Source organism: Suricata suricatta, chromosome 1, assembly GCF_006229205.1.
Source record: "Suricata suricatta isolate VVHF042 chromosome 1, meerkat_22Aug2017_6uvM2_HiC, whole genome shotgun sequence".
NCBI lineage: Eukaryota > Metazoa > Chordata > Mammalia > Carnivora > Herpestidae > Suricata > Suricata suricatta.
The window spans coordinates 20028175-20051049 of NC_043700.1; the positions used below are offsets into that span (position 1 = coordinate 20028175).

At 38.7% G+C, this 22875-nt stretch overlaps 1 protein-coding gene across 4 annotated transcripts in view; it reads right to left on the reverse strand.

The window, feature by feature from the left end:
* The window catches only part of MICU3 (mitochondrial calcium uptake family member 3), a 93497-nt gene extending 81034 nt beyond the window's left edge, over positions 1–12463 (reverse strand). For all 4 annotated transcript variants that reach the window (XM_029935166.1, XM_029935159.1, XM_029935175.1 and 1 more), the window contains exon 1: positions 12047–12463. In XM_029935166.1, coding sequence (XP_029791026.1) covers positions 12047–12436 — 390 coding nt within the window. In that variant the 5' untranslated portion in view covers positions 12437–12463. The remainder of the gene's footprint in view (positions 1–12046) is intronic.
* Positions 12464–22875: the final 10412 nt, after the last annotated feature.

Sequence of the window (22875 nt, forward strand, 5' to 3'; positions counted from 1 at the left end):
ACTGGATTATTTGTTTATCGGGTGTGGAGTTTCGTGAGTTCCTTATAGATTTTGGGTACTAGCCCTTTATCCGATATGTCATTTGCAACTATCTTTTCCCATTCTGTCAGTTGCCTGTTAGTGTTTTTGATTGTTTCCTTTGCAGTGCATAAGCTTTCTTGATGAGGTCCCAATAGTTCATTTTTGCTCTAGATTCCCTTGCCTTTGGAGATGTGTCAAGTGAGAAATTGTCGTGCTGAGGTCAAGGAAGTTGTTTCCTGCTTTCTCCTCTAGGGTTTTCATGGTTTCCTGTCTCACAAGAATGCCACTTTCTAAAAACAAAAAGCCACTATCTCTGTAGATTCTAAGACAACTTCCTTAATAAAACATATCACCAAAAATATGAAATAGACACATTTCTAAAACTTCTCTATCAGCCTAAAATCAAATAAAACTCTCCTGGGCACCTGAGTAACTTCTGCTCTAATTTATCTGACATTCTGATAATCCCTCTCTGGTTAGCTTCTCCATATCCTTCCAATTTTCAATTTTCACCCTTCTACTAAAGATCAATATGCAACCCAATCTCTGGCTTTAGCCATGTTCTGAATTCTGCTGGGCGAGGGATGCAGGTAAAGCAGCAAAGACACAAAGTACTACTCTCCTAGAATTTGCCAGCAAATTGGCATAAACCTTGAAAGTTTGTCTGCCTGCCTGCAGTTTTATTAAAAAAATATACAATAACTACTATAATAATTCAGGATAAATTCTAGGTTTTAATTATTTGGTGATATATATTTATTATTTTTAATAGTTAAATATTTAGTTCATAATAACACCCCGTATTTGTACTTCTAATAAAACTTAGAATATTAGATCAAAGTATGAATTAGAGATTTTAATCTTACTCCCCAAATAGGATGCGTTCACTTTAATTAAGGTTATGTTATAAAATACTTGAATCAAAAAAACTCCTAACTGGCTTTCATGAGGCTCAAGTAATTGCCAGGGCTGGCAGATCAGAGAACATGACAGGAATATGTGACCGCACATGTGCACAGTACTGAACCAAAAGGTCACTAGGACTCTATTCTTTACTAGGAGGACATAAAATCCTAATGTGACCCATTTATTTGGATATTTGGATAGGTATCAGTATGGAGAAAGCCATGTGACAAAGAAAGCTTGAGTCACACTGATCTCCTTTCACCACAAACCTAGTCCAAAAGCTGCCTATTATTGCCTGTAGGACTCCATCATTAAGCTTGACTACCTTTCTTAATCTCTTGCGGATGAGAAATGAATGTCTGTATATAGAGAGAGAATCATGTCTCATTCCATTTTTAGAGTAGTAAAGTTTTAGAATAAAACTAAAGTATAGTTGACCCTTGAACAAAGTGAGCCTTAGGGGCACCAAACCCTGTGCAGTTGAAAATCCGTGTATAACCTTTGATTCCCCCAAAACTTAACTACCAATAGCCTCCTGTTAACGGGAAGCTGTACTGATAACATGAAAAGCCAATTAACAAATATTTTGTATGTTCTATGTATTATATGCTGTATTCTTATGACAAAGTAAGCTAGCAAAAAGATAATGTTTTAAGAAAAATCATAAGAAAATGCATTTATGGTTCTATATTTATGGGAGAAAATCCGCATGTAAGTGGACTTACACAATACAAACCCCTGTGGTTCAAGGGTCAACTGTAGTTGGAAGAAGTTTAAATGATCTTATTTGAATATAACTCATTTTAACAAGCTGGAGGTAGCTTAAACTGGACCTACTCCATGGGAGCCTTTCTGACCTGATGTGAAGCTGGTTTGGAAAATTCATTTCAAGTTCTTCTAAGCAGTTTAAATAATCCATTATAGCATTTTCAGAGAAAGGGATAATCCAAATATCTCACCTACTGAATATTTATATTATCAACTGGATAGATACCATCTTTATTAAAAGGCAGAAAAAATGGAATTATTTGAAATTCTTTTATATACAATTGCTATATTCTAAATTCTGGAGATGGAGTTGAGTATTAAAATGAGTGAAAGGTAATTTAGTGAATGAGGAAAAAAAGCAGAAAACATGAATTCTACTTTCCCAATTTGGAAAAATAACTCTTCAATACAGCACTAAATTTTCACATTACGCTTATATAATCTAGCAATTTGTCAAGAGAATAAAGAGGTAAAGGGTTACTTAAAGAGGAAGATAAAAAGTTATCTAGAAAATCCTGTTTAGTACACAAATGACTAAGTATTTTCTTTAATACTAGGTAATATCACAAATAAAACTTATTTGATTTTTTAAACACATTTTTCTCCAACACAAGGGTGTTTACACTAAACAAAGTAAAGTTACTCAAATTCTCAGTGTTTGGTACAACAATTACAGATCAGTGAGAATCAATAGTCTCCAGTTTAAACCTGCCTATCAAGTTTAAATAGAAGAATAAAATCTCTTCTGCATTATAAGTTTGCTGTATTTCCTATGTAAGTTAAATATTACATCACAGGTAAAAAAAAAACAACAAAAGTACTAGTAAAAGCATGTTACTGAGGCTTATATATTTTAAAAATTATAATAACATAAAGAAGAATTAAAACAGCAAAAGCTGTGATCATGTAAAACAATTCACTGAAAAACTAGATTTTTCATAACCAAGTTAAAAACTCATTTATCATTTAAAAACTCATTTAAATGATGGTTTTCCAGTTGTTTTGTTTGTTTTTTAATGGCTATTTCAATCTGCCACTCTCCCCCAAATCTCTATCATTGATACTCTACAAATTCTTCTATTATCTTACTCTCAGAAAATGACATAACTTTCTATTTCAGAGAAAACAGAAGCCATCAGGCAAGAACTCCTTCAACTCCTAAACGTGTATAATCTGTATCTTCCCATCCCTTTCTCCTATTATACTGGAAATGGCATTATTCCTATTATCTAAGATTAAATTTTTTTCTTGTGCTTTAACTTTCATTTCCCATCTGTACCTTGGTCCCTGGAAAATCAATTGTCCCCTTTCTTTCTTGGGGTTTAGCATTCCTCTTCTTTCTGTCAGCTTTTAAACATATTTAAGTCTTTCATCCAAAAACAAAAAAATTAATTCCATGTTTCTTAAGCTACTGCCCTCTCTTCTCCCTTTCCTGGCCAAGTTTATAAAAGGATCGCCAACACTTTATCTTATCCACATCACCTCTTCTTTAACTTTATCTCAACTTTTCCAACTATAATCTGATTTTCACCTCAAAGACCTCACCAAGATCCCTATGACCTCCTTATTGCTAAATACAGTGAAGACTTTTTCAATTTCTCATCTAAGATGACCTCCTCCAGTTGAGCTCATTGAAACTGACTACAGTATTTCTTATTTGAAGTATTTTGTTGGCTTCCATGACTCTCCTGTAGACCTTACTTCTCAGCTTTTTGCATAGTTCTATTTTCTGACAGTCTTTTAAATCACTGATGCTCACCAGGACTCTTTCCTTAAGGTCTTTCCTCTTCATGTTCTACATATTCTGAACAATGTCATCTATTCTTGTGACTTTCAACACCTGATGATTTCTAAATCTACTGCTATAGTACAGATTTCTCTCCTGAGCTTCAGACCTATGTATCCAACTGGAGATTTCCCTTCACCTATACAGACGACACCCTGATCCACTGTACAAGTTAAAAACATCCTCCATGTACACTCCCCCTGACTTTTTTCCTCCTGAGGACCCAGTCTCAGTGAACTGCTGCACGGTCTACCTAGTGTCCATGACAAAAACTTGAATATCATCCCAAACTCTTCCTTCTATCTGTTTCATCCCTAAAATCCAACCCTGGTGATCCTACCTCATGAATCTTTCTCCAATGCCATAAATGCTCATTGCTTCATTGCTATTCTTCTAGTAAAGTCATAACCATTTCTTGTCTAAAGAAATATTATCGGTAAAAACTGTCTGACATATATTATTTTAATTAAAGCATAGAGAGAATCATACCCTCTGACATTCTCATTAAGAAGCCATAGCATCTTACCTGGCCTCCTCCTTTTTAGGTTTCATTCTGCCCTCTAAATCCCCATCCAGTCAAAGTAATAGTCCTAAAATGCAAATTTGATTATATCATCCTCATGCCTAAAAATTTGTCAATGTTTTCTTATTACTCTTCTTTTTAAATGTTTATTTATTTGTTTTTGAGAGAGAGAGGGTGCAGGGGAAAGGTAGAGAAAAAGGGAAACAGAATCCCAAGGTTCTGCGCTTGCCAGCGGGGCTTGAACTCAAGACCTGGGAGATTGTGACCTGAGCCACAATTAACAGTCAGATGCTTAACCCAATGAGCCACCCAGGCACTCCCCTACCTATTACTCTTAAGGTAAAGCTCAGATTCCTTGATAGGCCTTAGAAAGCTCTGTACTTACTATCTGCTCCCTGATGAACTTCTAGCTTCAAGTCTGTGTGATCACTCCTGCCTCAAATTCTCTGCTATACATGCAGACTGACCTTTCAATTCTGGAAACACGCTATGCTTGTTCCCACACATGTTATTTCCCCCCCGCAACACATTTCTTCACCCACCAGGCCTCCCTGTCTCCCTACTGATTCCTAAAACCCTTTAAATATCAATTTAGATATTAAGATATTACTTCCCCCAGGAAGCCACACTTATGTTCTAAGTCTGGGTTATATGTCCTTCCTGCATGAGTCTCATAATAGACTCTATTTTCCCCATGACATCACTTTCCCGTTCTGCATTATAATTATTCTATCTCCTCATTAGATTGTAGGCTACAAAGGATATTAGTTTTATTTCATCCACCACTAAATCTCTAGCACCTACTATACATCAATAGATATTCCTTGAGTAAAATACTTGAATGAATAAATGGACCAATGGAAAGATAGATGGATAAACTGCTTCTAAATGGAACATGATATGAAAATCTTGATTTTATGCCTATGAAACAGACAGTAACTGCTTAATACATGAGTCTTAAAAAATATTAATCACTTGGATAGAATCACTCTAAGATAAATGATCTTTGCTAATACTCTTCCAGGACTAGGATAATACTCTTTAGTACTTAAGAGCTATTAACATAATGTACACTGTTTAAAAGAGAATGAAATGGAAGGGGAGGAGGCTAAAGGAGCCATTTGCTGCCAGAGCTGCCATGTTGAGAGCAACTAAGAAACTTCTAAAAACTCATATGGGAAGCCACTGGTCAACAGTTTAGATATGTAATTTTATACAAGCAACCAACTCAAAATAAGAAAAACATTAAAGTATTTAATACTAAAAGACCTAGGTCTTCAAAGAAAATGAATCTTCTTTTCATATGCTTAGAGAGAAGGAAACAAAAATGTACGCACTCTGCATTTACGACCTCATGATACTGAAATTAGTTACTAAATTCATATCTACTACTAATGCTATGACTCCGTGTCCAATCATTAATCCTCACAGATAATACAATGAAGTAATATATCCATTATTTTATCCTGCATTAATTTTATAATCTCTAGTGTCAAATGCAAATTTGCATGGATGAGATGATTTTGTAAAAGTAAGCTTTCTAAAGAAGTGTAATCATAAAATATAACTTATTTTGGGATCTAGAATTCATCCATTTAGTTATTAAATAAGAATTTATTAAAACCTTAATAAAGCTACCAAGTTTATGTCCTATATGGGGGAATGAATGAAACCTCTCTCAAGGGCACTTCAAAATTTAGGACTAATATAATTGTTTTAATAATCTCAAGTATCATTTTTTAATCTTTAGGTAGAAAATGGCATCTATTTTTTAAAAATTATTAAAGATAAATTTCAATCAATGAGAGGGAAGCTACATTTTACTTTACTAAGAACTCATAAACAGTCCAGCCTCAAAGTACATAAACAGAATTACATGTGAGAATGTGAGAATCAATTAGAAAGTCACATTAAACCCAAATACTATTTACCTGAATTCCAATACAAAACAGAATTAAATGCTTTTTTGTTAAAGGGGAGATTACATAGATCAAGGGAAAATACCTATATACACCTTCTTTTAAGCTGACTGCTGTGCGTTATTTGACAATTTCTAAGTCTCAGAAGAAAATTATAGATGAGAATTGTTTTTTTAATTTAAGTTGAAAGTCTTAACAGTTTCATTTCCTGATTCCCAGCATGAATCAGCTATCTATAAAATGTTGTTAACTATTTTTCATTGCAATGCAGACAAAAGAGCACATACTTCTGTAACTTTTGGTTTGGTGTAACCAGAAAGAGGATCTAATTTTTTCCAAATTCATCTAAATTTTATTCTGTGATTTACTTAGAAAAAATCTATACCCAAACCATAGTATGTGAATCTATAACACAGGCCACTAGAAAGGATGAAGGTAGAATCTAGTGGATTTGCCACAGAGTGTTTCAGGAAACCGAAAGAGGGGACCAGCCACTTAATTAGCCTCCTAAACAACAATGTACTTCTACACAGAATTAGCCTATCTTCAGTTTTACATCTTTGTGGCTTCCCTCACTCTATAAAAAGCTGATAATCTCCTACATTATACATCTAGCAAATTCTTCAATATTCTGGGAAAGAATAAGGATGAGTGGATCAAGAAGATGTGGTATATACATACAATGGAGTATTACATGGCAATGAGAAAGAATGAAATCTGGCCACTTGTAGGAAAGTGGATGGACCTCGAGGGTGTCTTGCTAAGCGAAGTAAGTCAGGCAGAGAAGGACAGATACCATATGTTGGCACTCACAGGTGTAACAGGAGAACAGGAGAAACCTAATGGAGGACCAGGCAGAGGGGAAGAGGGAAAGGGAATTGGGGAGAGAGAGGGACGCAAAACCTGAGAGACTGTTAAATACTGAAAAGGAACTGAGGGTTGGAGGGGGAGGGGGAGAGGGGAAAGAGGTGGAGGTGATGGAGGAGGGCACTTGTGGGGAGAGCACTGGGTGTTGTATGGAAACCAATTTGACAATAAACTATTTATAAAAAAAAAGAATAAGCATAACCTCATGTGTCAAAATATGCTGCCTTAAAAAGAAGTTGTGAAAGACATACAGTGAAAGAAATTTAAAAATGCATGATTATTGGCAATTATTATGGAACTATACCAAAGAGATACAAACTCTACCAAAGAGATACTCTCCACTTGAGAGTAAAACTAAATTCAGTTGCTTAATGTTTTTTAAGATGTGCAGTCAAAAATAGATGTGGGGGCGCCTGGATGGCTCAGTCGGTTAAGCGTCCGGCTTCAGCTCAGGTCATGATCTCATGGTTCATGGGTTCAAGCCCTGCATAGGGCTCTGCTGATGGCTAGCTCAGAGCCTGGAGCCTGCTTCAGATTCTGTATCTCCCTCTCTCTCTGACCCTCCCCTGCTCATGCTCTCTCTGTCTCTCAAAAATAAAAAAATGAAAAATAAAAAAACAGATGCGTTCTGTAAAATAAGTAAAATATGGACTAACATGTATTAAGCAATTTATATTTTTTTATTCTGGACCTTAAACAAACAGGCAGTTCTAGAAAAAAAATTTTCCACTAATAATAATAATGTTTTAAGGCTGAAACTATAAGGTTCTAAGCAGAATCTTGTCAACATCTCTTTATATTATTAATAAAGTTGAAGGCCATGTCTAATGAAAATTTTTGGCAAGCCAAACTTGCAAAATTAAAATAAATACAGTGTCATGTGACTGGTCTCCCAAAGCCTGGAATTTTGACCTTGACTAAAGTCTTCCCAATTCTAATGCTATAAATAACCAGCATTTAGCTGAACAAAATATTACAACTACTAATTCTCGGGGCGCCTGGGTGGCTCAGTCGGTTAGGCCTCTGGCTTCGGCTCAGGTCAGAGCTCACGTTCGTGGGTTCGAGCCCCACGTCGGGCTCTGTGCTGGCGGCTGGCTCTGAGCCTGGAGCCTGTTTCCGGTTCTGCGTCCCCTTCTCTCTCTGCCCCTCCCCCTCTCATGCTCTGTCTCTCTCTGTATCAAAAATAAATAAAACATTAAAAAAAAAAACCCTACTAATTCTCACAGAATGTGGTTGTGCCTTTTCAGTGCATATGTCCCATGTAAATGTTTGGCACGGGCTTACTCACTTGACAAATATTTACCATGTGTCTACCAGGGCTAGGCCCCATACCAAGCAATGAAGATCTAACGGTGACCAAGACCAGCACAATGCCTCTCCTTAAAGGGCTAAAAAAAAAAAGGAGAGAAGACAATTAACAGAGAATTGCAAATGTCATCATCTGGGAGTGTAGGATAAGCAGGGGTATTTTAAGAGAATAAAGGAAAGCCTTCTGGAGGAAGTTGAGAGGCAATGTTTTAAAAACAAAAATCTTCAAGGTTCTGGGAATAGAACTGTGCACCTGTACGTTACTGCTGTTCATGCCTATCAGTTAAATTATATATTCTCATAACATGTACAGGTTAACTTATTGCTAGGCTTACGGTTAATGTAACATCATGAGTAAAAGAGGCTTTATACATCAAGTTTCTTAGTAAAGTTTTTTTTTTAATTTTTTTTATGTTTGTTTATTTTTGAGAGACAGAGAGACAGAGTGTGAGCAGAGGAGGGGCAGAGAGAGAAGCCACAGAATCCGAAGCAGGCTCCAGGCTCTGAGTTGTCAGCACAGAGCCCGATGTGGGGCTCAAACCCACGAACAGCAAGATCATGACCTGAGCCGAAGTTGGATGAATGCTCAACTGACTGAGCCACCCAGGTGCCCCATCTCAGTAAAGTCTTAAACCTCAAAAGGAATCATTTCTACTACTTCAAAAATTTCATAATAAAAGCATAATTTTAAAAAAGCATAATAAATGAAGTGACAACACAGGTTTAAAATAGTTCTGACAAAATGGCAGACTGACCTCCTGAGTTTCTTTCAACCTCTTCCTCTCTTGAACACATTAATATCACAATAAAGGAACTTAAAAAGGTAGAAGCAGGTGGCTCATTCGGTTACATGTCAGACTTCAGCTCAGGTCATCATCTCGCGATTCACGAATTCAAGCCCCATGTCAGGCTCTCTGCTGTCAGCATGAAGCTCACTTTGTATCCTCAGCCCCCTTCTCTCTCCACCCCTCCCCCACTGTCTCTCTCAAAAATAAATAAACATTAAAAAATATTTTTAAAAAATAGGGGCACCTGGGTGGCATACTCGGTTAAGTATCAGACTTCATCTTAGGTCATGATCTCATGGTTCATGGGTTTGAGCCCTACGTTGGGCTTCACGCTGCCAGTGTAGACCCTGGTTAGGTTTCTCTCTCAATTGCTCACTCTCTCTCTCTACCCCTTCCCCTGCTTGTGCTCTTTCTGTTCTCTCTAAATAAATAAATAAACTTACAAAAAAAAGACAAAAAAATAAAAAAATAAAGGTAGAAGCATACATGAACTAAGGCATAGAAAAGGAGAGGAAGCCAAAATGATCAAGAGAATTGATCAAATTTTTATAAAAGGGAGGAGATGGAGGAGTGATAGGTGACTGAGGGGAGCAGAGGCAATACCTGAGTATTGTGGAGGAGGAGACCGAATGGAAATAAGCGGATTTGAGTTAAAGACCCCAGAAAGGAGAAGACCTTGGGAATACAAGGAGCTGTGAAAGCAAGGGAAGCTACGGGGCTGCAAACAGAGCATCAGATAACAGCAGGTAAGAACTCACTGGAGACTTCCCCAACACACAGGCTTTCACATACAGGTGCGCGTGCGCCCGCATCTAGACCCACAGGTCCTCCAACCTCTCCTATAATTTGGAGTAACTCAATGACACCAGAGAAAAGTTCTTATAAAACACTGACATTTGGATACCACTCTATTAAAGAGCCTAGGTTACCAATTAAAAGCTATTCTCATGTACAGATGGCTTATGAGTAGCTCTCAGAAATAGACAGGCAACAACCACAGATAGGTGAGGAAAACCTCCAAAATGAAAGTGAGCGCTTAGAAAATCAAACAAGAATAAAACTGAACCTAGAAGAAACAATACAAGGCGTATAGTGGAAGACAATTAAAAAAACAAAACTATAATTAATATCCTTAATGGAGATATTAGCCACCATAAAACAAAACAATGCTGCACCACAAGAACATTAGAGAACAAAAAATAGTTTTGGTTGAAATAAAACTCTCAACAGGACAGTTGGAAGATAAAGTCAAAGATATTTCCATACAAAGAAGCAAGTAAACAAAAAGATTAAAAAGTGAGATAGAAGATTAAATTAGATTAGGATCTGTTGGGAAGTCTAACTTCAGACTAAAAGAGGCTCCAGAAAAAAACAGAGAAAATGGAGAAGGGGAAATTGTCAAAGAAATAATACAAGAAAAGTTTATAGAACTTTTAAACATGAATTTCCGTAATCTATTCCTTGAGTTCCTAGTAAAATAAATGGAAAAAAAAAATGCCAACACAAAGGTCTTTATTGTGAAAGTTGCAAATACCAAGGGGTAAAAAAGAAACTATAAAAGTTTTCAGAGCTGGTGGAAAAACTGATTACCAAAGGAATAATAATCATAATTGTGCGACAGAAGACTCTGGAAGAGTCAGAGTGCTTTCGTATTATTTGTACAGAAATTGTTATAAACACTAATTATACCATAGTAGATATAAATAAATGAATAAAATTACAAAAACAAATTTACTGAAGGCTCACTACATGCTAGTATAATGCTCACTACAATTTTATCCATTTAAAGTGTATTAACTCATTTAACTCCCCCAATTCTGTGAGGAAGACACTATTAGGTGTGGTTTTTTAAAAACTACATCAAACTATCTCTCAACTTTAAGCTTACATTAATTTTTAAAAAGAAGAAAATACTGTTTTAAGGCTCACTACCTTCCCCATCTGTTCCCAGATCAACCATGGTTGATTAAAAATTCTGTCTTGGTCAGTCTGGAGGAAGGGAGAAGAGGAATGGGGGATGAAAGCTGAGGGTATCTGCTGCTAGTATTTTAAGTATTCAATATATATAAGTACGTTATGCTATGTATTTGTGATTTGCTACTAGAAGGTCCATACAGTAGATTCCTGGGTTTAAATGCATCAGTAACTTCCACCAAAAGAACTAATGCACTTACATCAGATCACCAACATGTATTCAGGCCAAGAATAAAACATCTATACATTTCACTAAAGTTAAAAGCAGAATAGCTGTCTCATTTCTAAATTACTGTCATCGAAGCCCTTCATACTTTTAAGTCTTGCAAAGGAAATTTCCCTAGATGACTCCTAGTCATTTACATGACTGTGTATTCAACACACTGGTATGACAAAAAACATCCTACCCTTTTACTCACTCTTATCTTACCCTCATCTTTACCTTTTATTATTTACATAATGATACTTGAACATTTCCATTTGAAGATCTTCTGTAGGAGTTAGCTTTATTCAGTTTCCTATTTGTGCTGTCCTATCTATCTTCTCACTTATATTTCTTACGTAGAGATTCTGGCTTGCGGAAGGGGGGATAGTTTTCTTAAGAGTTTCTGGCTTGGTGGGGGGGGGCGGCGGGGAGCAGTACACTGTTGGGAGCAAGAAACTGCTATACAATAATGTAGCTGCTTCGGAGACCTCAGACCACTGCTCCAAAGCTCCTCCCACTGCACTGGACCTCCTGGACCATTTGCTGTTGCCCAGCCCAGGCTGGCACTTCCATCTCTCACATACCCAGCTCTCCACCTTCTGCCTGTTGACTTCTTCGCGGCCGTTTTCTTGTTTCATTTCGCCTTGGATTGAGGTTTCGGTTGGTAGGTGGCACCTGCAGCAACCTTTACGGTCCCGGCATCGATGGCGGCAGCATCTATATCATCCCAACAGCTGGGTGAACGGACCCTGGGCTGCCCGCCTGGCCTAGTCTCACTCACCGGAGGTCCCCCTCTGCGGCCGCAGAGCTCACACGGCCACAACCTTCGACGTCCGGTGTCACGGTGGCCCACAGTCCCAAGCGCCCCCAGCACGACTGTCACACCTTGCCTCCCCGAGCTCAGGTGGAACACCTGGGGACCCTACCCTCCGGCGTCACCTTCGGGCCAGCCCCAGCGCGCGCACGCGCTCACGCACCTACCGTTTCCTTGGCAGCCGCCACCGGGATGGGAATCAGCCCCCGGCCGCGGGGCGGGTCCTCCGGCTCCGAGGCCGAGCTCTGCGGGGGGCGCGCGAGGGCGGGTGCCCACGCGGAGTCGGCCCTCGGGTCCCCGTACAGCTGGTAGCACACGAGGCCGACCAGCCCCCCGCCGGCCGCCGCCGCGATGCTCAGCTCGCCCCAGCGCCTCCGCCGCCTCCACGCCGCCTCCGCCACAGCCCCCTCTTCCTCCTCCCGGCAGGAGAAGGGCCGGCCAGGCGGGCCCGGGGCTATCCCCGCCGGCCGTCCCCACGGCCCCGGAAAGGGATGGTGAGGGGAGGGCGGAGGCGGGAGCCGAGGCGGCGGCCACAGGAGCCTCCGCAGCGCGGCCATTGCGGGAGCTGCCCGCACCAGAGCTAGCAGCGGGCGGGGGGAACCGAAACCTCGCGAGAAGTCGGTGTGCGGAGGTTCGATGCCGTCCGAGAGCGACCCCTACAAACGTGCGGCCCGGGGTACGGTGTAGCTGGCCGTCCGCTGCGGCGACCGGGGGTCTCCGGCCGCGGGATGCCGCGGAAGGGGGCGGATCCCGGCTACTCCTCCGCCCGGCCCCCGTCTCCACTACGCAGCCATAAATAACTGCGCCTGCCCCCGGGCAGCACCTGACTGCGCGAGAACCCAACACCGCAGGCTGCCGCCGAGTCAGCAGAACTTCAAAGAGCCCTCGTGGGCGACGGTGTCCAGGCGTCCTTCCGCTAACTTGGCCCTGTGGCTTGGCTCGCCCGGGTGGGTCTTGGATCCCTGGTAGCGCCCCTCTAAGAAAGTCACAGCCCCTGACAGGTCACGGAGAATTTGCAGTTGTACCTTCAGGTGTACAATAAAAATTAAGTAATGTGCGGCTCGAGTCGTTAAGATGGCAGGTTAAGTCAAAGGCTGTTTTGACTACACAATGACAGATTCTGGAGGTTGAATGGGGGAAGGCTAACGATTTTTAGTTACGATTTTTTTTTTAACATTACCATACCTTGATTCATCAAATCAGAAGTATCTTGAAAGATACCCTTTTGTAGGGAGGCCGTTGGTACAAATCTAAAAGTCAGTGTGATTGTGTCACCTATTTTTGTTATTGTTGTACCTGTTTGTTTGCTACACTGTCGGTGTCACTATTGTGAGAAAGTGTATATGACATTCTCATCAATTCCCAACCCCTGAGCCCAATTTTTGGTGAGCTGAGTAATGCCAGCTTTGGTCTCTATACTCTGGAATGGTGCCAGAATCCCTTAAAACATTCTAGGTCTAAGGATGTAAAATGACAAAATCCAGTTGTCTCAGTTGAACTGCAATCAAAAGAGAATTGCCTCAGTTGACTGAGGCAATTCTCTTAAAGACTACGGGCAAACAAAATGAGGTTTTCTGACACAAGTCCTGCCATTTCCATTCCTCCTTAACCTCTTGCCTGTAAGTAATCCATAAGATACACCTCCATTATATCTTGTTTTAATATAGGTTAATGAAATTTTCTTAAAGTCACCAAAAGTAGTAAACAGAAAAGTCCTCTGTAGCATATGAACAAAAACGTGCTTATTTTAGGATGCTAGCATTATGTTTCTTTTACTTTTAGCCTGTTGTGTTTATATAATGCTGTGAGAAAGACTCAGTACTTCCTTGTATTATCACTAAGATTCCTTCAATTCCTGCCGTCTCTGAATTGTGGAAAATTTTAGTTTTCCTAAAGAAACATTTACTCTTTGGATATATAACGCAGTTCTTTTTCTGGCATTGTTTACTTTGAACTGAGCACAATTTCCGGATTTTCTCATAAATTTCCATCGTGGCCTAATGGCAGAATTCTTGGACAGACTGATGAATTTTTATTACTTGCATATTAAAAGCTGAATAGCTCTAGAGAATTAAGGAGGTAACACAATAACATCATATTACAGATCAAAAAATGACAGAAATTCTCCATCTGCATCCTTCAAGTATGCATATATTTTCTTTCTAGTTTAAATAAATTTAATAGAGCCCCTGCAAGTCCTTTCTCTGGCTAGAAGCCAAGTTCTGCTGTGAGAGGTGCGGGATTTAGGTTTGTCAAGTATAGAACTTTGGATAAAGCCCTCTCAATGCAAAAGTTATTCTAATTATAACTGTCCACAATACTTTCCCTCTAAAAACAAAATTTTGTTTTTTAACGTTTATTTATTTTGAGAGAGAGAGAGAGAGAGAGCAAGTGCACAAGTGGGGTTGGGGCAGTGAGAGGAGAGAGAAAAATCCAAGCGGGCTCTAAACTGTCAGAGGGCTCAGACTTACAAACTGTGAGATCATGACCTGAACCCAAATCAAGTCACATGATAAACCAACTGAGCCACCCAGGTGCCCTCCTTTAAATTTTATGTCAATTCTCCTATACATTAATAATATCCAAAAAAGTCCCTACTCCACAATGAGAGTCTATGCCTTCATAACAACATTCATTTATGTTCACTATGGTCTAAGTAAAAAGAAATGCTCTGAAGATTTAAAAATGTTTACAAGAGCAGAGATCAAACCAAAGAAGTTTTTTCAAGAAAGCATATTTAGCAATATAGAATGATAAAGTACTTAGCAAAAGATTTGGACTCTTGATTGTGCTATAACTTAGTAACATAACCTTATAATACTTTGGAGGCCACAATTTCCTATACAATAATAGAATTGAATGGTGATCACCTTCTGAACCCATGGTCCTAATTAACCAAAATGCTCCAAGCATACCAGTAAAACATATATAAATACTTCAGGGCATTTTTTCACATGTCGTTTCTCTTTTCAAAATGTACAGTTGCCCTACAATTGCTTTAATACTTTCCTATTAAAATTCCATACTATCACCTAATTGTTTTAATCTTTCACTACTTTTTAAATTGCAAAAAAAATGAGTGACTTTTACATTTGGAAAATGTGAACTTTAAGTGTAATAGGTATCATGCTTAGGCAGAAATGTCTTGTTTCACAGAACTCAGTCAAAATATTCCTCTCATCTTATGTTACTCTGAGCACTGAAATCTTGACTAGTTAAAAAAAAAAAAGGAGCAATTATCTCTAAGGCTCTACATTAGGGCACATGAGTCCCCTACCAGCAGGTGTACTCAATTCAGACAGAGGGAAGCTACCAGCCAAGAGCAAAGCTTCCACAAGCCCCTTGTCTCTTGGGAAAGTTGTCCTAAACGTTGTCCCCACCTCAGGGGACAATTAGCAAATTTAAAAGAAAAAATGCTGGGGGAGATGTGTTTTCTGGGGTCACAGTGTTTTTTTGGTTTTCTGTGTTCGTAGGGGGGCTAGCCACTAGCATTCTAGAACTCTATTCTTCAGCATCCAGGGCTATGAAAACCAAATGACCGAAGTCACTACGGGTCTGTTTTTTCTTTTGGTTATCTTCTATGCCCAAAGACAGATTGACAATGGTTTTTCCATTGTTTTTTCCCCTGAGTCAAAAGTAAGCTGTGTCTAATCTCTATCAAGCCAGAGCATGTATTTAGCCCAGCTGCTGGCATATAGTAGGACCTCAGTAAACGTTTATTAAATGATGAGAATTATTATTATAGGGGGAAGAGGCCAAGAGGGATAGGCAATTCAGGAGGAAAGGAAATAAAGTACTTCATCAGAGGCTAAAGGAGCTGATAAACCAAGTAGCATACCTAGAAATACAATTAATGCAAACAGAAGGCCAAAAGGAGAAAGCAAGGGATTGCCAAAAAAGCATTGGAGAAAGAGTGTGGTTGTGGAGAAGGGTTGGTTTGGGAACAATCAATTTTGTGATTTGAAGCCAACCTTGTACATATCATATTTTGCTATGATCCTGCTGGACTTAGAGCCTTAAAGCAACAGGCTTCCATCAGTTTCTTTTGGTCCCCCGAGGAATCCCACCATGATCCATGGTTGAAGGTCATTGAGTTGACCTTGATACTTCCCTGTTTGTTATTACAGATCTCACCAGTGACGGCAACTAAGCTGTCAGTTGTTCATATTTAAGTTCTTAACATAGAGCGAGTAATAAACTCACTTGGACTATTATATCTATCCAGTCTGATTTATATAATTTCTGACTTTATATGATTTCCAGGGTCTTTGCCAACAGTGTCTCACTGTTCACATCTTACTGGTTTTGTCCTCCATTTGATGGCAAGAACTTGTTTTCTTATGTTTTCGGGAAACAAGGACTAGCGGCTCAGACCTGCTGCTAGCAAAGCCTTCTCGTGCCTGAAAACAAGTGAGCCCTTTCTCAGTTGCCCTATAGTTGTTTCCAAGCCTGAAGCTGACAGAGAGTGAGCTTCTCTGCCCATTAAAAGCTGTCTTCCAGAAGAGAATATCCTCAGAGCAATATAATGACCATCCATAGTACAACCATTACAAGTAATACAATCTTTCTGAAACTGTTGACAGTAACTTCTAGAGCTGAACACGTGTATACCCTGTGACCCACCAATTTTACTCTTAGATGAAACAGTCAACAGAAATGAATATTTACGTGCACCCAAAGACACACAGAGAAATAGTAGTAAGGGGCCAAAGACTAAAATGTATGATATGTTCATCAAGAGTGGGCTGGATATGGTTTTTATTTTTATTATTTTTTGGATTTGGTGTTTAAAAGTGTGGTGTATTCAAACACAACTGAATGCTATATAGCAGTGGAAATTACTGAGCTGCCACTACATGCATTCTCATGGATGAGTTTCACAAACAGAAAGTTGAGTCAAAGAAGGTGAACACTTTGGAACAACTATATTATTCCATGTATGTTAAAAAACAACAACCAATATACATATAAGAAATCATGATAATGATTTCCTCTGGCACAGAGTAGTAACTAGAAGATGGCTAAGCAGAATTCTGGAGTCTGGTCATTTTATTTCTTGATCTTGATGCTGAGGAGAGAGTGTATTCACCCTGAAAATTTGTAAAGCTGTCTACTTACAATTTGTATACTCTTTTAATGTATCTTGTGCTTCAATTAAAAGTTTATATGACATAAAAAGTAGAAATTCTTCCTAATGCTCCTACATGAATGTGTTATTTACTAGAGGACTGGCTCAATTATGAACTGAATGACCGAGAAGGAATGTAAAAAGTTATTGAGATAAGAGCAAATAATTGATTGTTGAAGAGTTGGAAATTAATGGATAAACTTGATATAGCCTGAAGAGATTTAACCAAGGAGTATTTTTTTAATGTTTTATTTATTTTTGAGAGAGAGAGACAGAGTATGAGCAGGGGAAAGGAAGAGAGAGGGGGGACACAGAATCTGAAGCAGGCTCCAGGCTCTGAGCTGTCAGCACAGAGCCCAATGCAGGGCTTGAACCCACGAACTGTGAGATCATGACCTGAGCCAAAGTCAGACGCTTAACCAACTGGACCACCCAGATGCCCCGAGGAGTATCTTAATAATAGACTTTTAGTGTCTGAAAACCTTTAAGAAGATGCTAAGTAGGTATTTTCCTTATTTGCTAAGAAATAACAAAACAACAATTTTAAGCCACAACTCAGTGTTTTATCTTCTTTGACTTGTAACACTTTCTCCTATACAGTGTCCATAGGGACAGACCCCGTAGGTATCCGGTGGTACAACGCTTGTCTCTGGCTCTAATCCCGAACTGTCAGATTTTGGGTGGGAAATTGCTTTAAGGGCAGATATCCAGACAGAAGTGCAGCCTTCAGAACAGATGGAAAGATTAATACCAAAAGGGAACCTTCAGAGAAACCAAACATAGCATAAGGTAAGTCCATGTACATCCATGCAGAAGCTTAGTGGGATGGCAAACCTGTTTCATTTCTTCCCAATGCGAATTGATTGGTATTGGTTACACGGAACACTGTGCTGAGCAAAATGTTCAGATCAGGGCCAGAATTCACAGGAAAAAGTACATTGGTAAACGAGTATGTCTGTGAAGAGGAGGCTCTCAGACTGGGCTGAGCTGTGTTGTGGGACCGCCTTGGTTTTCTTGCAACTCTCTAATCAGAGAAGTGAGAATTATAGAACAGAAAAAGTGGGAAATGCTTAAATGTTTCTGTAATATGCATGTGAACATTTTATATTTGCCCTTGAAAGATTTAGCAGACTGAAAAGAATTTAGAGACAAGAATTTAGAAAAGAATTAACCTGGAAAATTTGTAAACTTACAGAGTTCTTAGTGGTAGACTGGGGAGTTCTAAGTGGAAACCGTCAAAATAAATATTATATAGAAACCCCCAGATACAAAGTAAATAACAGTGGAATGTTTCTAGTTGAACACAGGAGGCTGTTCAGACTCTCTTAACTTAAAAGCTCCCATAGCCAGGCCTGAAGCATTTCTGTAGAAGCTTAAGGCTTAAAAACCACTACAATGTATGCCGTTTTAATTTCTTCTTATGAGGAAACTGAGAGGCTGTCAGGTTAAAGAGTCTTCCCTGGGTCCCACAGTCAGGACTTGCAGTGTGATATTCTGCCCTACTTCTATATAGTTTCTGTATTGGAATCAGAAACAGAATTTGAAACAGTTGTATTTTTTAAGGCACATTAACTTGCAAGAATTGAAATTTCACTAGCTCAAATAAAATTATTTTTAGGATAAAATCATACTGACCCAGGGAAAAGTGGTACTGAGTCTTAGGAAGTATAATAACTAAATCAGTTCTAGAGACCTATGTAGTGAGATCTACGTAGTTCACTGCTGTGAACATGACTATCAATTCGATCAGTCCCTAAGAGTCTTAGTTTAGATTCCGAAGAGAAAACATTGGCTGGGTGTGGTCTATAGATATTTTCGACCTCTGTTAGTTTCTTGCTTTTGGGGCAATCCGTTGTTCCCCGGGAAGAAAAGGGTTGAGTCATGGAGAAGCAGTTTCTGGGAAATAGAACAGCTTCTCTTAGAAGGTGCCGTGAGCAGGCAACAATGGTGTGCTGGTGAAGGTTTAACAATTGATGCCAGGGTAGAAGGCAGGAGTCCTGATTTGTAGCTTTTGCAGCTTTCCATGGTATAAAAACTCTGACCATGGCTTATGCCAAGCCACCAGCCTAACATTACTAATTGCAGAGTTGTGAAATGATACAGTAGCACACCATCATAAAGAATTTCCACCACACACATAGAAAGATCTAATAGGTATAGGAGAATAATTGGGAAGTGATGCGTTTAGTACTCATTACCCTTGATTTAAATATAATTTATCTAATTGTAAGTTTATATATTTCAATTTTTAATAATGTCTCTAACATCTGGCTCACTAAATTCCTGCAAATTTAATAATCAGTTCTATTGAGCTAATGCAATCTGGATTTGGTATGCTGGTAGTAGATACCTAACGATTATCACATCCGTGAGAGAGTTTGGGAGTTTTGAAGACCAGTGTTTGACACAAGAAGGAAACAACATGAATAGGACATAAGACTAAGCCAAAAGAGAGAGAGAGAGAGAGAGAGAGAGAGAGAGAAGAATTAAAAATTTATCTTTAGCCACAAACAGCAAAATAATTTACTCATCTTTTAGTCAATAGGGTTTAACAACTTTCCTTCCCTTCTTGGGGTTTTTAATTGGTTTCAATCAACCCATATAAAGATATTACTATGGAATTATTTTTACTCTTTCTAATTAATTATATTTGCTGTTCCAAAGACTTGAAGTTGAAGAATCATCTCAGGCCTGGATGGGAACAACTGACTACCCAGAACCAGGTAGAGACTTTGACTTATTTTTTTATGTTTTACTTTTTTTTTTAATTGAAGTACAGTTGACACACAATGTTACAGTAGTTTCAGTTTGCAACATAGTGATTGGACAAGTCTATACACTACACAGCGCTCATCACAAGTGTAGCTGCCATCTGTCACATACGATGTGATACCATTGACTGTATTTCCTGTACTGTACTTTTCAGCTCCATGACTTATTTATTCCATAACTAGAAACCTGTCTCTCCTGCCCCCCTTTGCAAATTTTACCCATCCCCCCATTCCTGCCCCTCTGGCATCCATAAGATTATTTGGGTGGGAATTAGTCTTTTTGTTGGAAGAGGGGAGATGGAGACTACTCTTGAGCTGAGTCTGCAACTCCCCAGTTAAAAAACTGTGCAGTTAGCAGCTGATACCCAATAAGAACCAGCTCTGATTTTACCAGCTAATTAGAACTTGCCTTATGCTAATGTTAATCTTTAGGTTTGATCAAAATATATGATTTCAAATTCACAATACAGTAAAACTACATCTAAAGAATTTGTAATATTCATTATACTTAAAATTTATATTTTGTCCACAGGAAGGTAGTCATACTTCAACCAAAGTAATCATCAAGTGATTTAGGTCACCATGCAATGTATTTTTCTGTTAAAATAAATCAGTTTGCCTCAAACACTGGAGACTGATCTAAAAACTAAAAGTCTGAAAATATGGGCATTCATAAATTCCTTGGCAACTGAAGCACATCAAAACTCTTGCACCTTGGAAAGGATTGCAAGTTTTTCAGGATTGTTGCAACTCTTACGTTCAGGCTCTGTAAACCTCAGACCACCACATCAAGGGACATGAAATGAACCTCTCACTTGATGATAAGACCTTGTAGAAAACCACTAAATGAGCTACTCTAACATCATCATGCAGGTGCATGAGTCTCAGACAAATTATTCCAGATTAAGTAGGTCTGCTCCTCCATCCTTCCAGCGTCAGGCAAGGAAACCATGTTTGATTAGAATTTTGTTGTGTGTGGTCTTTGTTTCAGAGCATATGCTTTGATCAAAGTCTATGTAATGGAGGCCTGTGTTCTATGATATCCAGAATTAATCATTGACCTCTTGGCTGTGGCCAAATATGATAATTACACTGACTTATTAAACATCTATGTGCCTGTGAAGAGTTTGTCCCTAGAGTGAATTTGCATCAAACAACAGTGACAACAATATGTGAAACTCAAGATTATTATCCAAACCATGTGCTTTTTCAAACTTAAGATGAACCATTTGAAAAATAAGGATGAGTTAAAAGTTGGGGTAATAGAGCAACTCATCATTAAGTGTTTTAGAAATGAAAACAAATGAGAAATGAATTTCAGAACATTTCGTGAATTCTCCTTCATTCTAATTTCCAAGTCTGTTAATTATGAAAGACTCCTATGATATCCAGCTAGAAGAGGCCATGTTAAAATGTGGAATTAGAGCTTTGAGAGAGAGGTCTTAAAGGTGGTAATGACCATGACACAGCTTTGTACTGGAATTTAGTTGAGCTTTAAAAAAAAAAAACATCCTTTGAAAGACAGCTTACATATGCTTTAAGTGGATTATCTTAGAGTCAAAAATTATAAGTTACATAATAATGGGGACTTTCAGGTACATCTACAGAAATATTATGTTTAAGGGCATTTCAGAAGTTGGAATCTCATGTATGTACAAAAATATCATTATCTACATATTTGTTTTGGTAAAATATCAGGGTTTGTGTTTCATAATTAGAACCTTCCTTATCTTCTTTGAAGCTCTGATTTCAAGGAAAAGAGAATTTAAATGATTTGAAGAGAGGGGAGCCTGGGTGGCTCAGTCGGTTAAGCATCTGACTTTGGCTCAGGTCATGATCTCATGGTTTGTGAGTTTGAGTCCCATGTTGGGCTCTGAGCCTGGAGCCTGCTTCAGATCTGTCTCCCTCTCTCTGCTCCTCCTTGTCTCATGCTCTGTCTCTCTCTCTCTCTCTCTCTCTCAAAAAAAAAAAATAAAAAAATTTTTAATTGTTTGAAGAGAATGGTTTGTGAAAATTAGTCTTTAAAGCAAAGCTACTGAATTTTATTTTTCAATTAAATTTTACCTTGAAATTTGGATAACAGTCATGAAATGTTAGATTGACTGGGACCACAGAGATAATTTAGTCTAAGGCCTGTGTGTTAGAGAAGAGGAAACTGTTTGGATCATGCCTTACTGGGAGATAGCTCCTGATCCGGCTCCTGTCTGCTTCGCCTCCTTTCTTTGGCATTTCCTAACAGGACTCTGCTTAGGTGTAACTTTTTCTAAGTGCTTTCCAGTTCCAAGGCCAGTTTAGCCTATGCTGCTACCTGCTTTCAACAATGTTCTTTGAACTTCAAGAAAGTATTCAGAGAACCACTATTATACTGTTCTCCTTGTTTACATCAGCCAGCTAGATCATAAGCAGCAGGAAGATAGAGATAGGTTTTTACCTTTTTACAAACACAGATAATACCCATTGGGTAGTAAGACCTTCTATATTTTGGGGATGCCTGGGTGGCTCAGTCGGTTAAGTGTCCAACTCTTGATTTTGGCTCAGGTCATGATCCTAGGGTTGTGGAATCAAGCCCCAGGCTGCTTGGGATTCTCTCCCTCCTTTCCCTCTGCCACCTTATGTGCTCTCTCTCTCTCTTTCTCTCTCTCTCTCTTTCTCTCAAAATAAATACACTTAGAAAAAGAACATATATTTTTAAATGAAAGACAAATATATAATTATATATATATTGTATATATATTACATTATAAAATTACAAAAAAATCCATGCAAATTTAACATGAGCAGAGGTTCTTTCTTTAGGATAATAAAGAATAAGGACACGAATTAAATTGTTGGTGGGGGCATCTGGGTGGCTCAGTTGGTTGAATGTCTGACTCTTGAGTATGGTTCAGATCATGATCTCAGGGTCATAGGATCCCTGGAGCCTTCTTGGCATTCTTTCTCTTTCTCTTTCAGCTCGCTCCTCCAGTTACATACACACTCTCTCTCGTTCTCTCTCTCAAATTTAAAAAAAAAAAGTAAAAAAAAATCATTGGTCAACATTTAGAAAAACAGGCCAATAAAGACTAAGTTCAATGACTGTCCTGAAAACACACTCCAG